Source organism: Capsicum annuum, chromosome 4, assembly GCF_002878395.1.
Source record: "Capsicum annuum cultivar UCD-10X-F1 chromosome 4, UCD10Xv1.1, whole genome shotgun sequence".
NCBI classification, from domain to species: domain Eukaryota; kingdom Viridiplantae; phylum Streptophyta; class Magnoliopsida; order Solanales; family Solanaceae; genus Capsicum; species Capsicum annuum.
Genome location: NC_061114.1, coordinates 181,464,936 through 181,480,181, shown reverse-complemented (window position 1 = coordinate 181,480,181; position 15,246 = coordinate 181,464,936). Strand labels below are relative to the sequence as shown.

The 15,246-nt window shown below is 32.1% G+C and overlaps 1 protein-coding gene across 1 annotated transcript; it reads left to right on the top strand.

Moving 5' to 3' along the window:
* The first annotated feature begins 9,131 nt into the window (after nucleotides 1-9,131).
* Nucleotides 9,132-15,173, top strand: LOC107867683 (transcription factor VIP1). Its single transcript, XM_016714034.2, has 4 exons — nucleotides 9,132-9,889; nucleotides 11,447-11,579; nucleotides 14,602-14,686; nucleotides 14,764-15,173. Exons 1-4 carry the CDS (start codon nucleotides 9,138-9,140, stop codon nucleotides 14,997-14,999), a joined length of 1,206 nt encoding a protein of 401 aa, XP_016569520.1. The 5' UTR covers nucleotides 9,132-9,137; the 3' UTR covers nucleotides 15,000-15,173.
* The last annotated feature ends 73 nt before the right edge of the window (nucleotides 15,174-15,246 follow it).

Here is a 15,246-nt window from a genome sequence, read left to right as displayed (position 1 = left end):
AGACTGACCAAAATAAATCAACGGAGTCCTGACAGTACCCTAATTTTTGAACCAAATTGTAAACCTATGGACCAGAACAAAAATTCCCACCGGATAAACTGAACCAATACACGATATTATCGCAAAATCAATTTGGGACTGGAACGGCCCATTTGTACTAATTCAATCAATGACGAGAACAGATTTGGGACTGATTTTAACCCAATTGACAATGGGGAAATTGGTTTCGGCGTGGATGTCGTCGGAAAAGCTCAAAAGCGACGCAGATTTCTCGTCGTTTTCTGATTTCGACGCCAGATCTTCGCCAAACGTCGCCCATTCGTCTTTTTCCCCTTACTATGTGCGCGTGTGTGTATGTTTTCACGTAAAAGAGCGTGTTCCGGTGAGAGGGTGTGTTTTCCGATCGTGGATGAGAGTGTATGCGCGTGACTGTGTGTATAAGTATGTGTATGTTGCGAATAAGAAAAAAAAAGAAAAAAAATGGCATCTCTATGGTCTTGTGTGTATTTGATGAAGATGATGATATGGAGTGGTGTCCTCCTCTATTTTTGTGGGGCCCCCGTGTATATAATGGAAAATGAAAGAGTCCTCCGCTCTATTCTTTAGAGGGGAATTAAAATGTGAAGAGAAAAAGGGCCACGTGGATATAGGGGTGTGGGGTGGTGAGGTATCCACTTTTAATTGGAGAAGTTGTTAGGATAGGATTAAAACAAGGTAAAATTTGTTAAGGGTTATTATTTTTATCATTTTATGAAGGGATAATCAAACAGGGTAGGACATATGGTAAGATGAGGGTAAAAATGAATAACTTGGGTCTTTGGAAGGGACAAAATTAGGTGTCTACAACGGGTATATCTAATACTTGAACTACCTCTATTAGAACCGCCACCAATTTATTTTTTACTACCACTATAACTTTCGAGATAAAAAATTTTGACACTCTTATCGAGGTTTCTTAATTTATTCATATTATAAATTAAACTGAAAAATATTCAAAATACACCAAAATAATAAAAATAAATATTCAATATTAATACACTAATTAAAAATTAAAAGTAAGATTTGAAACGACAATACCAAATTTTGAAAGTATCCGAAAGTTGCAACTTTAAAAAACTTCCACTTGTATATGTAATCGCAAAATTAAAAAATAAAATTGAGCACTTTAGAAGATAATTAGAATATTTGAGAGAGATTGAGAGAGTGAGATTGTGAGTTGTGTGAAAAATGAATTTTGAATTGGGGGTATTTATAGAAAAAAATTTGAATTAACTTGTTTTTTTTTAAAGACCAAATTTGGCCAAATGGTCGTTGGGGCCAATGGTCCATTTGACCATAGGAAGGCTGACCCAACAATGCCCAAAATTAAAAAAAAAAAAAAATATATTTACTAATCGGGTCGGTCCGATCCAGTCTGGGTAACCGATGGGCCTGGTCCGATTTAGTTAGTGGGTCGATCCACCGGGCCTGTCACCTGAGACGTCCCAGTACCTCGGAGGCCTATCGGGCTGGGCCCTCTACACGAACCAAGCTAAACAAGCCGAAACGGGCCTGCTCGGTCCAGTTGATAGGTTTACCTGGGACGCTGTTACGACAAGACCCCGGTCGGGTCGCACCATAAGGGATAGGGTGAGAAAAAAATTGAAATATTTTTAAAAAATTAAATATGTTTTTATATTAAGGTGGGGGGAAGTAGGAGATTGGGTGTCGGGGTAGTGGTGAGTGATTTTGAGAGTTGTATGAATATTTCAACTTGAGAATGAGGTTGAAATACAGTTTTGAACTGTTAATAATCCCGCAGGTACTGAAACCATTAAAAGAACCCCCAACAATTTATTGGGCACTGTACGAAGTATTTGAAATACAGGAAAGAAATACCATTCAGGTAAGATTTCCAAAGGGGTTGCAAATGTATCTGCCGGTTCACCAATCATTGATGGTTCTAAAACGGCTAAGCCTACATTACATGCAATAGTACCTAGAATTACTACTGGAAAAATATATAAAAGATAATTGGGCCATGCGAGCTCTCCATAATAATTATGACCCATACCTTTAGCCAATTTAGCTCTTAATACAGGATCATAAAAACGTTTTCCTTATTTTTTGAATGAAAGTCGTTATCCTTAGATTTGAGAAAAATAAGTTGATTTGGAAAACATTTTCTACAATATTTAAGTCAATCAAACATGAGGGAAAAAAAATCAAAAAGAGTTTTTCATCGTACCAAACACACTCTAAACCCGTGTTCAAAATCACATGAGAATAAATTTATCAATTATCTCCTTAAAAAAAAAAAAAAAACACTTAGTTAAATTCATTGCATCTATATTCCTTCTTGTCGAATCATTTATTGGTGGCCTTTGTTAATGTCAAAACCATTATAATTTTGTTAAAGAGTGATAAACACTCATTGAATCACTTCAATATAAAACAACAAATCGTCCCGACAAGAGGAAGCTTCTTTAGCAGTATTACTCCCCAATTATTGATGGTGATTATAATGCTAAGCAATTAAATAATCAATTGTTCTAGAGTTTAGCCAAATAATTTATGTCCTCTCCCATTATATTTTGTTCCATCATTTCCATTCTTTTTCACTCATTATAATTCTGATTTTCTTCATAGGAAACCAATTATATTTGTTAACCAGACTTCATAAGTAATTGGCAATATTTATTAAGAAAATAAGAATAAGAATAATTTAACCTATGCTTTTCTATTTTTCATACCTTTTATTGTGAAAGCTTGTTGCTGATCAATATTTTAAATGATCATGGAGGTATGAAAGACTTGCAAAACTATGTCTCAATTCTTTAAACACTCCGCCTTATATATTTGACTGTTTGACCCTTATTCCAAGCATGTTTTATGTTGTGTTTCATTTTTCAATTTATGTTTTCATTTGTATTTCTTCTTTTTTTTCAGTTCTAATTTAATATTTGACAATAAGTGATATAATCTTGTTTATAATATGTTAGGAGTGTTAGGATTTTTGACCTGATTTTCTTACCAAAATTAAGTTTTTATTTTTTCTTGGAAGGAAAATAAAAGTAACCATAATTACTTTTATTTTTCATAAAAGGAAAATACAATTTTTTTCTATATTTGACTAACCTCTTTCTTGGAGAAAAGGTTTTGAACATTTATAAATAGAAGATCCCTTCTCATACCATAACATAATAGCATCCATAATATAGTCTTTAAAGAGTCTTAGTTTAGGGGAGATTTCTCCCAATAAGTTTAATATTTTTTTATATTAGATTTTATAATATGTAGGCCGATTGGCCAAAATATATAATAATTTAATGTTTGTTAGTATTGTTTTCTTTATCATCTAATTTATTGTCTCAAGGTTTGCAAACTTTAAGCTTCCACATGACGCCCTCTCGATTTCGAACCCAACAAGTGGTATCAGAACCCACGGTTCAATAAATCGATGGCTAAATTGTTGAACAAAGTTGCAATCAATTTGATGATAATGAAGATATATGTCTAAAAGCTACATGTGAAGATAATTGTTAATCATGTTTTCAACAATCCTGCTGTCACATATTTGAAAATAAAGCTCACTTTTAACCCTGCAAAAGGGCTCCAATATTTTTAACCCGAAAAGGGCTCATATACTTTTAACCCAAAAGCTCCATTTTTAAGCATGTCAAGCAGCAGTGATGAGGACTATGTGAAGAATAAAGATTAAAGATGTGAAGAAGGCGGATCAAGTGAAGAAAATCAAGTCAAAAAGAGGAGATTTGTTAGGATTTTTGCCCTGATTTTCTTACCAAAATTAAGTTTTCACTTTTTCTTGGAAGGAAAATAAAAGTAATCATAATTACTTTTATTTTTTCTAAAAGGAAAATATAATTCTTTTCCATATTTGGCTAACCTCTTTCTTGGAGGAAAGATTTTAGACATCATAAATAGAAAACACCTTCCTCATACCATAACATAATAGCATCCAATGTACTCTTTAAAGAGTCTTTGTTTAGGGGGAGATTTCTCCCAATAGATTTAATGTTTTTTTATATTAGGTTTTATAATATGTAGGTCGATTGGCCAAAATATATAATAATTTAATATTTTTTAATATTGTTTTCTTTGTCATCTAATTTATTATCTCAAGATTTGCAAACATTAAGCTTCCGCATGACGCCCTCTCGATTTCGAACCAACAACGACTTGCTATTATGACTATATAGTTGAATCAATTCTTGTATCTGTGTTTTGTTTTTTAATTTAAGCAATTTTAACTTACTATTTGCTATCCATTTTTTACTAATTCGAGTTTTAGTCATATTGACAATATTTACTATGAAAATAAAATAAGAATTATTTATCCCCTCCTTTTGTGTATTTCTACCTCTATATTTGTGGAAGTTTGTCGCCATCAATACTCTAAACAAAAATCAATACTAATTTCATTCGTAAAAAAATCTTGAGCAAACTCCGAACTATCTTGAAGTGATTAAGGAGGCGTAAAAATTTCGTGGAATTAATTTCTCGGTTAGTAAAACACTTATTTCATGTACGCCTTATACATTGGGATGTTAAGATATTTTAGCTCGTATTTACTCGCCGTTCTACACTATAATTTTATTTAATTTTTTTAGTATAATTAAGTGTATTTGGGATTGCTTATTTCCCCAAATAAATACTTTTTTTTTTGAGAAAAAAAGTACTTTTTAAAAAAAGAGGAGTGTTTTTTATAAACTTGCAAAAATGTTTTTAAAAATAAGCAGAAGCATTTTTTCTGCTTTAAAAAAAAAACAGAATAAGAAGCAGAAAATTATTTTTTAATGACTATATATATATATATATATATATATTCCTTATTAATTAATTAACATATCTTACAAGTTTAATTAATACGTTTGATTTTTAAAATTTTACATTTCATATTTATGTCATAATTCTTTATGATTTATATATTGTTATTTTAATTTCACTCAATTTCTTTAAATAAATTTTAAAATATCATTGATAATGACGACTAAAGAATATATAACTTTTTATTATTTATTATTTATAATAACAATTGACAGATGAATCATGTTACAAGATTGTATTTTGACAGCACATATAATTTTTTTTTAATATTTAATTTTGAATAAATAATTCATGAAGATTGTCATACTTGTTACAATGTAGTGTATGTATGTGTGTGTGTATATATATGAATATGATGATTGTTTATTTGTAGTAAATTTTTACACAGTAAAAATATACATTTTTTAAAAAAGATAACAAATATTTGTTATCATGTAGTATACATATATTACTTAGTTTTAGAATTGACACGGTAAAAATATATCCAAAAGAAAAGGTAACAAATAACAAATATAATCTCATTTAGATATTTGTAAGTATGAATATAATGTTTGCTTACTTTTAGTAAATTTTGGCACAGTAAAATATATCCAAAAAATAAAGTAACAAAAAACAAATTGATTCTATTTTTAATTTTTTTTTTTTGACCTTTTCTTCAAATCTTCTACTCATTTAATGAGTTTATCATACTACACACTTTCTCCTTCATCTATAAATACAGATAATATTTCTCATATATACATATACTCTACTGCTCTTCAAAATATAAAATCATCTCCTCTATAATAAGTTATTGTTTGAATCAAGATTGTTTTCTCACTTTAAGGTATGATTTTTTTAATAATTATCATGATAGAACTAGATTTTTCATGTGCATACGTATAAGAGCATACGTGATAATATCGTTGTTTATAAAATTCTTAGATTTTGTTAAATTTTTATTTTGACAATAATATTTTTATTTCACTTTTTTGTGTAATGTTATTATTATTAATCATATATCTCTAATGCATAGAAAATGTGTAATGTTAAGAAGGCTAAATAGAGTATAGAAAACGTAGAGTTAATTTTAAATTTATGTGTGGATGAAGTTATCACTGAAAATCGCTCTGGTACCCACTTCAACAACACTGGATGGACTAAATTGGTGACAAGATTCAATGCTATAATCGAAAAAAATGATGACAAAGTCAAATTGAAGAATAAATGGATAATCTTAAAACCACTTGGTAAGAATGGGACACTGTTGTTGGAAAGAAAACTGGTTTAGGATGAAATAGCGAGAAGAAAATCATGCAAGCGAGTGTCGTATGGTGGGATAAAAAAAATAAAGGTACTTCTAATCTTATTACATATTATTCACTTAAACTTGATAAGTTATTATGTTATTTTGGTCACTAATAACATATCTTATTGCTTCTCATCATTGTAGAAAAATCCCGATGTGGAGAAATTTAAAGAAAATGGCTTACAATATCGAACTCAAATGGAGATATGTTTTAAGGATGTTGTTGCTACTGGCGAACATACGTGGGCACTATTATCTGGAATTTTACCAGATGGTATACAAGGGAGTAGATGGTTTCAATCTGGGCAACCATTTGAGTTTGATACCCCAATAAATAATGAAGAATTTGTAACTATTGATGGTTTAGAAGAATTAATTGAAGCTAAAAAAAAAAGTAATAGTGAGAGTGATACAAGAAGAAAAAGAAAGATATCAACGTGATAAAATACAAAACAAATCTTCTATTAGTATGAAGATATTGCGTGATAAAATTAGGAATGAAATTATTGAGAACTTTTATTTATCATATTTATCTGTTGATAAAAAGAAAGGTATCAACAGAAACGAAAAGAAATTAACATGAAAATTTATTTCTCTTGTCCCCCTCTTACTTGTCGTCTTTGTTTTAATCTCTTTAAAGAACATTTCCCATTCAACACTTAGAGCCTATTTGGAATTACTGTTACAAAGCTGTTTATTTGCGAAACACTTTTATAAAATGATTTTTCAGAATATTTATCAATATTTTTTAATGTATTTATATATATAAATATTGATTGAAAATTTTAGAGTAAGTACTTTTTAATTAAATTAAAAAATTAAATTAAAAATCTTATGATAGATATTTAAAATAAATTTTCTCTATAAATTGATTTTAGCAATAAAGGTCTGCTGATAGATGTCCTTTTTGGTTATTTATCTCAAAAAAACACTTCTTGAAAAAAATTATTCAAACACAATTTTATTTATCAAAAACACTTTTCAAATGAATTTATCAAACACAAATTATTTTTTTTAAAAGCATTTTTCTAAAAAATTATTTTATAAAAATGCTTCTCAGTATTTTTGTAACAGCAATTCCAAACGACTCTAAGTGAATCTAAGTTATGCGATATATTATTATTTCATGATGAATTAAGAATTCACCTAATGACTATGTAGTTGAATCAATTTTTGTATGTTACATTTGACTAAAAAACAGTTTTATACTATTTCCTATCCATTTTCTTACCTCCCCATCTATTTTTACTTGTTTATTTTTCTATTTTGAAATGTTCAATAATATTTATTTAGTTTATATTAATAAATAATTTATTTATTTTTATCTATTCTACTCTTCATATTAAATATAATTCATTATCAATTGAAAAACATTGTATTTCATGATGAATTAAGAATTAACCTAATACTATGTAGTTGAATCAATTCTTGTATCTTACATTTGACTAAAAAACAGTTTTATACTATTTCCTATCCATTTTCTTACCTCCCCATTTATTTTTACTTGTCTATTTTTCTATTTTAAAATATCCAATAATATTTGTTTAGTTTACAAAATTAATAAATAATTTATTTATTTTTATCTATTCTACTCTTCACATTAAATATAATTCATTATCTAATTCATTTTTCAAAGCATTAAATTTATTATATTTAAAAAATAGTAGTATAAAATTGTCCTTATCGCTTTTTACCCTTTGTTTGAATGGAGGTTTTCCATGATATGGTATAATTTTTTAGAGAACCATGTTTATTTTGATTGTTTCTTAAAATATATGATATGGTATGATTTAATTTCATAATTTGGTAATCATGAAAATCCCCATTTTATGTAACCACCGATTTAGTGGTATCTCATGATTAGCTTATTTGTTTTTCAATTATATTCATACTTAATATTATATAATCTTATTTTATCCTTCTACTCCAACCCCCAACCCCTTCAACCTCACCCTCTCCCCCCACCTCGACCCGACCCTACCCCACTCAATTTTTTTAAAAAATATTTCAAAAACTTATTCTTACCCGACCCTCATCCCCAAACCACCTACTAGCCCTCCCTCCACACACACAATTTTTTTTTAAAAAAAAAAAAAATTTAAAGAAAATTTTCTTACACCCCCCTACCAGCTCCCCCTTCCTGCCCTCCCCCCTACGCGCACACAAAAAAGAATATAATTTTTTAATTAATTTTTTTAAAAGAAAAAACTTAGAACTTTTTTCTTACCCCCTACACCTATCCCAACCCCTACTTCACTACTCCCACCCCAAATATTTCTTTAAAAAAGATTCAATTTCTTAACTCCATCATCTTTTATCATATACATTTTTATTATTTTGTGTTAAATATACACAAATACTTTTAGAGAAAAAAAAATTCTACTTGTGTTACGAACACAAGAAAATAATTAAGAAATAATTTATTTTCTTGAAAAATATTTTTTGGGGGGGATTTCATACCGAACACATCCATAGCATACACAAAAAGTATATTTAAACTTTTTACTTGTCGTCGGTGTCACATCTCAAAATATAAAAAAATAAAATTTGTTACTGTAAAAAATAAATCCAGTTATATTTATTTGATCTACTATTTTATTGACTTTGTTAGAATTTACATGAATTTAATAATTTAATATATCTATATGGCATAATTATAATAAATTAGTAGAAAAAAATTATTTTATTAATAATTATTGATACATTAAATATTTATAATAATTAAGAGTATTTTAGTAAACTTACCAATTAGAATACAATAGCATACAATCAAATTAAATAATAAAACTATTATTAAATAACTGTGAACAATACACTCTATCCAAATATTATATTCTATTATACTGTACTATATTATAATATACCATATAATACCGTACGTTATGAAATCAGAACAAACCACCATCCAAACAAAGTGTTAGTTACTACATCAATTAAAAAAAAAAAAAAAAAGGAGAGCAAATAAAGAGAATTACATGTATTTAAAATGCTTATCCAGGAAAAAAAAAAAAGGTTTTACACTATGGTCAATAAGATACTGAAACCTATTTTACTCGATTATTTAAGTGTTTGGACTTTGAAGGTCAATAATCCCTCCCATGTGATTTTTGCTCTTTCACCAACGGTTCTCTTCTTTCCCCATCTTCTTCTACACGCCACCCCGCCCCCACCAATTGATCTGGACTCTTTTTCAATGGACCCGAAGTTCGCCGGAAAGCCCATACCCGCTCCATTTCTAGCGGGTCGAACTGACCTTGACCAGATGCCCGATACTCCTACCCGTATTGCCCGTCACCGTCGAGCTCAATCGGAGACTTTCTTCCGGTTCCCGGACTTTGACGATGATATTCTACTGGACGACGTCGTTGCTGACTTCAACATCGACATTTCTGCGCCGTCGGCTGATACACATATGCAGCAGCCGGCTAATTCGGCTGACTCGTCATCAACCGGACCCCTTTTTGCTGGACCGTCTGGTGGTGATCAAAACCCTAGACCGTTGAATCATTTCCGGAGTCTGTCAGTTGACGCTGACTTTTTTGATGGGTTGGAGTTTGGTGATGTTGGAGCAGCGACAACACCGGCGGCGGCGAAGGAAGAAGAGAAGTGGGTGATGGGTTCGGGTTCGGGTTCGGGTTCGCGGCATAGGCATAGTAATTCGATGGATGGTTCTTTTAGTACGGCGTCGTTTGAAGCTGAGAGTTCTGTTAAGAAAGCTATGGCGCCTGATCGCCTTGCTGAATTGGCTTTAATTGATCCCAAGAGAGCTAAAAGGTTTCAACTTTTATTATAAAAATCCAATTTTGTGTGAAATTTTTAGGGGTCGAGGTTCTTTTTTTTTTTTTGGTTAAGATTTTTTTTTTTTACTTGGAATTATAATTAGCTCTAATGATTAGCAGGAGATGTCTCTCCAAAATTTTAGGGTGTTTTTCTTTATTGGTGTGTGGGGGTTTGTTTAAGAGTATTATTTTGGAATTATACTTGGCTCATTAAGAGGAAGTGTCTCTTCTAAATTTTAAGGAGTTGAGGTTTTATTTTTTGTTTGGTTAAAAGAGTTTTACTTTGGAATTGTTCTTAGTTCTAATGCTTAAGCTTTGAACTTTAATAAAGTTCTCTTTTTTTCAATTGTATATGCAGTTGTTCAATTGTAGTATTGAAACTTTGGGTTTGAAATTTTTTTTTTTTTTTTTTTTTTTGTGGGGGGTGCTGTGAGAGATTTACTTTGGAATTATACTTAGCTCTAATGATTAAGAGGAAATATCTGTTTCAAAAAATTTTGGGCTTGAGGTTTTTATTTTTGTTTGGTTAGGAGTTTCACTCTGGTATTATACTTAGCTCTAGTGATTAAGGTTTGAAATTTCATGAAGTTCCCTTTTTTTCTTCAATTTTGTATGCAGTTGTCTCAGTTGTAGTGTGAAATTTTTTGGGGTTGAGGTTTTCCTTGGTTTGGTTAAGAGTTTTACTTGGAGTTAAACTTAGCTCTGATGATGAAGAGGAAATGTCTCTTCAAAGTATTTGATTTTTTCAAAATTCTCGAGCAAAATAGATGGTTGCTATATTTCTTGGTTTTTAAGTGATTTGCTTTTTCGTTGGAATGCCAAATATGTATAGTATTTTAGTTGTAAAGAGCATGTTTGACTTGGTATAATGGAGTTGTCAAGTGTAAATTCTTGTGAAATTATATGAGTTTCCGTATTCTCTCACTCAATTGGATGGAAAAGAAGAAAAGGAAAGGATGTGATTTAAGAAAGAAGTATGTTGGTGATCATTTGCAACAATTCTCTCTTGTGGAAAATGAAACAAGATTCCAGTAAATTATATGTGAATGGCCAGGATATTTAACTCAGGCAGATTGGTCTTGACCTGAATCAAGTGAACTTTTTGTATTGGGAAAGAAGGAGGAGGGCGGGAGGGGTTACTATACCACTTAAAAGCAGTGGATAGGCCCTTAGAGGAGAAGTCGGAATACTGAGTTAATGAAGAGATACTATTGTACCTTGTATGCCGATTTAAGATGAAAGAAAATGTAGTGCTAACTATAATGTATTCTTTAGTGAAGTGGTGTTACCTGTATGGTAAGAGATGGGAAGATTTGGAAACTATTGGTTGCTGACGATCTTTCATTGTCAACATAGTAATCTGAAATTTTTCGCGCAAAAGTTTTTAGTGTGTCATTGTTACATAGCATGGCTTCCCAACTTTATTGTCTTGTTTTTTTGTATGTTTTCCGTTTTCCTTAAAATACTATGGCCCCTTATAGATAACAGTTCTAGCATTTAACTTTGTTTTAAGCTTTTGTAGAAACTCATCTTTGGTTCTGCAATATTACAGGATTCTTGCAAACAGACAATCTGCTGCACGTTCTAAGGAGCGGAAAATCCGTTATACTAATGAACTGGAGAGGAAGGTGCAGACTCTGCAGACTGAAGCTACTAATCTATCTGCACAAATCACGGTTCTGCAGGTACAAAATTGGGGGACTATATACAGTACTCTTCTTCCTTCTTTTAATAGGCAAAATGACTATATGCAGTACTCTTCATGGTTATCAAATTCTGTTTTATGAAGTAACCTTAGAAATTCAATAGCTTCTCATGTTATCATACAATAAACAAAGAGTATATCCAATATATATTTTAGTTACGAGATTTGTTTTATGAATTGATCTTAGAGACTCAATAGCTTCTTGTGTTAAGATATGTGATTACATGTATCATGTATGTGGGTCTGAGTCACAACTTCTTCAAATCAAGACTGCTCTCTTGTTTGTATGATTTGTTTTATTTAACTCGAATTATCTCAATTCATTCATCGCCTTGATAATGAATGAGGATCTTACGATTTTATATTCTTATGGGATTTTATTCGGGGTCAAAAAATGAACTACGTGGTTTTCTTATTCTGATCAATTTGTTGCCATAAGAATTTTGGTAGAATGACTTTCTAATAGATGTCTTTATAAAATGATCTGTCTGTATTCTTGTACCTTCTTGTAATTAAAGATCAGTGGTTATGAATGCCGAAATTGATTACTGAAAATTAAGGCTCAATTTTGTAGTTTCAGTAGGTTCTGTAGATTAGGATCATTTCTTCAGTTGATCAGAAAGAACAGAGGGATAGTAAATGTGTTTGCCTACAATTAACATAATTGGATATGTAAAGCTCATATCATTAGGTTATTTTCTGGGAGATTGAAATAAGATCCAAGCATAGTTTCATAGTCCAATCCCAGCAAGTGATTAACCCAGTTGGCGACAGTGTTGATACTTTGGGCTGGGATCTTGGTTGACTGTACGTGTAGTTGATCCAATGTAACTGGATGGTTATGCTTGAATCAGCAAACATTAGCTTTCTGAAATTGAAATGGGTTATTTCCTCTTGAAGGAAAGCTGACCTTTGTCATCGAAGAAGGTTGAAACTTAAGTGCTCTTTTGGATAAAAACACCCCACTACTCGACTAGCAGTAAATTACAATCATAAAATTAAAAGAAATAAATCTTCTTTTCCCCCCTTTTTTGGGTTGTGAATAACGCTTATTGGAAAAAGTAGATTAAAAAGTTAAATAAGTGCTATGTTTATGGTCTTGTATTTACTCATGTTTTGGCTTGGGGATGAGAAAGTAGCTTTTGTGAAGAGAGAGCATTGAGATTGAGAAATTAGAGAATTGATGAGTAGAGCAGGATAGGGAGCTCTGCAACCAAGGAGGGGGCATCACATAGCTTGAGAAGGGTTTGTAAGACTTGATGCTGAGGAGCGCTGGTGATGCAATGAGTGTAGGTGTTAGTGGTGCATAAGGAGGAGAGGGTAGCCTTCAGGAAGAGGGTCAGGGTTGCAGATATTAGCGAAGAGCGAAGCTAGGGAAGGGGAAGGAGTGCCGATGATTGTGAAGGTGTGTGTATGTGTTGATTTTTAAAGGGTTTGCATCATGTGGATAGATGAAGGAAAATATATTTAAATACCAATTTACGGGCCAAGCAATTGATTGTTTATGTTACTAATGAGAAGACCACGCTGAAGAATAAAGAATCCTACTGTCAGCAAGCTAAGAAGTAAAAGGGGCAAAAGTTGGCAGACCAATTTGGTGAAGAACTTCAAACTTAGGGAAGAAACATACGATCAATAACAAAGTGACTGAAAGAAACATTGGTGGATGATCAAAATATTCAATATAGCATGGATGGTTAAGAGTGAAGCGACCTTTGGCTAAAAGTAATGGAGGTTCGGATATTTCCTGCTTGCAGAAAATTAACCCTGCCATCAAAGAAGCAAGAATGAGGGCTCGCCAAACTATTATGACTACGTTGGCAGCAATCATTTCATTTTTCTTCACATTTTTTTTGTTAATTTACTTAGGATTAGGATTCTTTTCGACTGAGTGAGTATTAAGTTCATTTTCCTGCCCTCTTTTGCAAGTGATGTGGAATGCTTAGGGCTAAAAATGGTAATGGTGGGGAACTGGAGAAGAGAGAGATGGTGCCATGGCTTGGGAAGAGATTGGGCGTCTATGGGAAAGGGAGTGAGTGAGTACGACAGTCAAGAAAGAGGGAGGGGAATTGGAGAATTGGGAAGCCTACTGCCATATGGAGGGCGCTGTTGCAGGCACTTGGAAAAGTGAGATCGTGTGGCCCCATGAAGGTTTGAATGCATAGAATCAGTGAAGGGGAAGTTGTGTGAGCATTAGCAAGATGGAGGGGGAGGAAAATACAGGAAATCAGGCTTTTCATAGTTGTTGCGCTTCTCTTTGGTGCTAATCAAGTAAAGCATAACTTTTCTTAGTATACAGGAAAAATTTCAGTCAAATCTTTTCTTTTCCACCCACTATTATATATATGGTCAGGCAAGTAGGCGTTTCTAAGCTATTGCACTCCTCTTTGATGCTAAATAATGAACTACTTTTATTGTAGGAATAGTCATCATCAGTTATCAGGTTCTCATTGTTATCTTGTTTTCTAGCATCATTAGAATATCCAAGTATGTTTCAAAAGTCGTCATTTTTTTTTAAACTCTGAACTTTTGGTTGAGAAATTATCTCTATGCTACTCCTTTACTCTCTTTTTTCATTAGCCACAAAATTATGCATATGTGGTTGTGTGGTGTAGTCTGCAGTTTGTCTTACTGAAGGTTTTCTGTGCTTGTATTTCTGAATGCTCCTTGTCTTTTTTGGTTTCCTTTTTTAAAAATTATTTTGGTCAACAGTGGCCTTTTTGCCCTCATTCTCATTAGTTTGGGTGGGTTACGTACATTAGGATGATCCATTTTACGTACATTAGGATGATCCATTTATCCACGAGTGCATATGCTGTGCGTGCAAAATCACAGTTTCAAGTTGTGGACATTTCTGTAGACATGTATCAACTGTATTTGTGTGTTGCTGAGTGGAATTTTACCACTGCAAATTAAGCTATTGCTAACACTGTTGTCAAGAAACATAATAGCAATTAACATATCCTTAATCATTTTCATGTCATTTCCGTATGATGATGCAGAGAGACAATAGTGGATTGACTACTGAGAACAAAGAACTCAAGCTACGGTTGCAAGCTTTGGAACAACAAGCCCATCTTAGAGATGGTATGCCTTATAATAACTTAAGAAGTACAATTTTCACTGCTATTCGTTGTATTGACATGTGTGTGAATAATTTCCAGCCCTGAATGAAGCTTTGAGGGAAGAATTGCAGCGGCTAAAGATAGCAGCTGGTCAAATGACAGCTGCAAATGGAACCAGGGGGCCGCGTCCACATTTCCCTCCCCAGCCGCAGTCATTTGTCCAATGTGGTAATCTCCATTCACAACAGCAGCAGCAGCCTCAATCTAACACAAGTTCCCAAAATATTGGTGGTCAGACCCAACCTAGCTTGATGAACTTCAGTAACAGGGGTTGAAAATGTCAAAAGGCTAGTAACTAGCATAGAGGCTTGTATATATTTATATGTAATGGGTAGTGTTGCAGGCTGTGAGTGATTCTGATCAGTTCACTTTGTACCATTATCAATACTAGTTACATGAAATGCTATGCCATATACTTGTTTTATAAACTGCAGTTAGATATTGTTCAACGTCTTTTATGCGGCTGAGCATCATTATGTATTATTGTGAAGCATCCGGTTGTGGGCACTATAGAGTTTGAAA

What these genes read in the sequence shown, in the direction of transcription:
- LOC107867683 (XM_016714034.2), top strand. Translation starts at nt 9,138, where the DNA reads ATGGTCAATAAGATACTGAAACCTATTTTACTCGATTATTTAAGTGTT. An exon ending in GATCCCAAGAGAGCTAAAAG is followed by an intron (nt 9,890 to 11,446) that starts GTTTCAACTTTT and finishes GCAATATTACAG; the next exon opens with GATTCTTGCAAACAGACAAT. An exon ending in CACAAATCACGGTTCTGCAG is followed by an intron (nt 11,580 to 14,601) that starts GTACAAAATTGG and finishes ATGATGATGCAG; the next exon opens with AGAGACAATAGTGGATTGAC.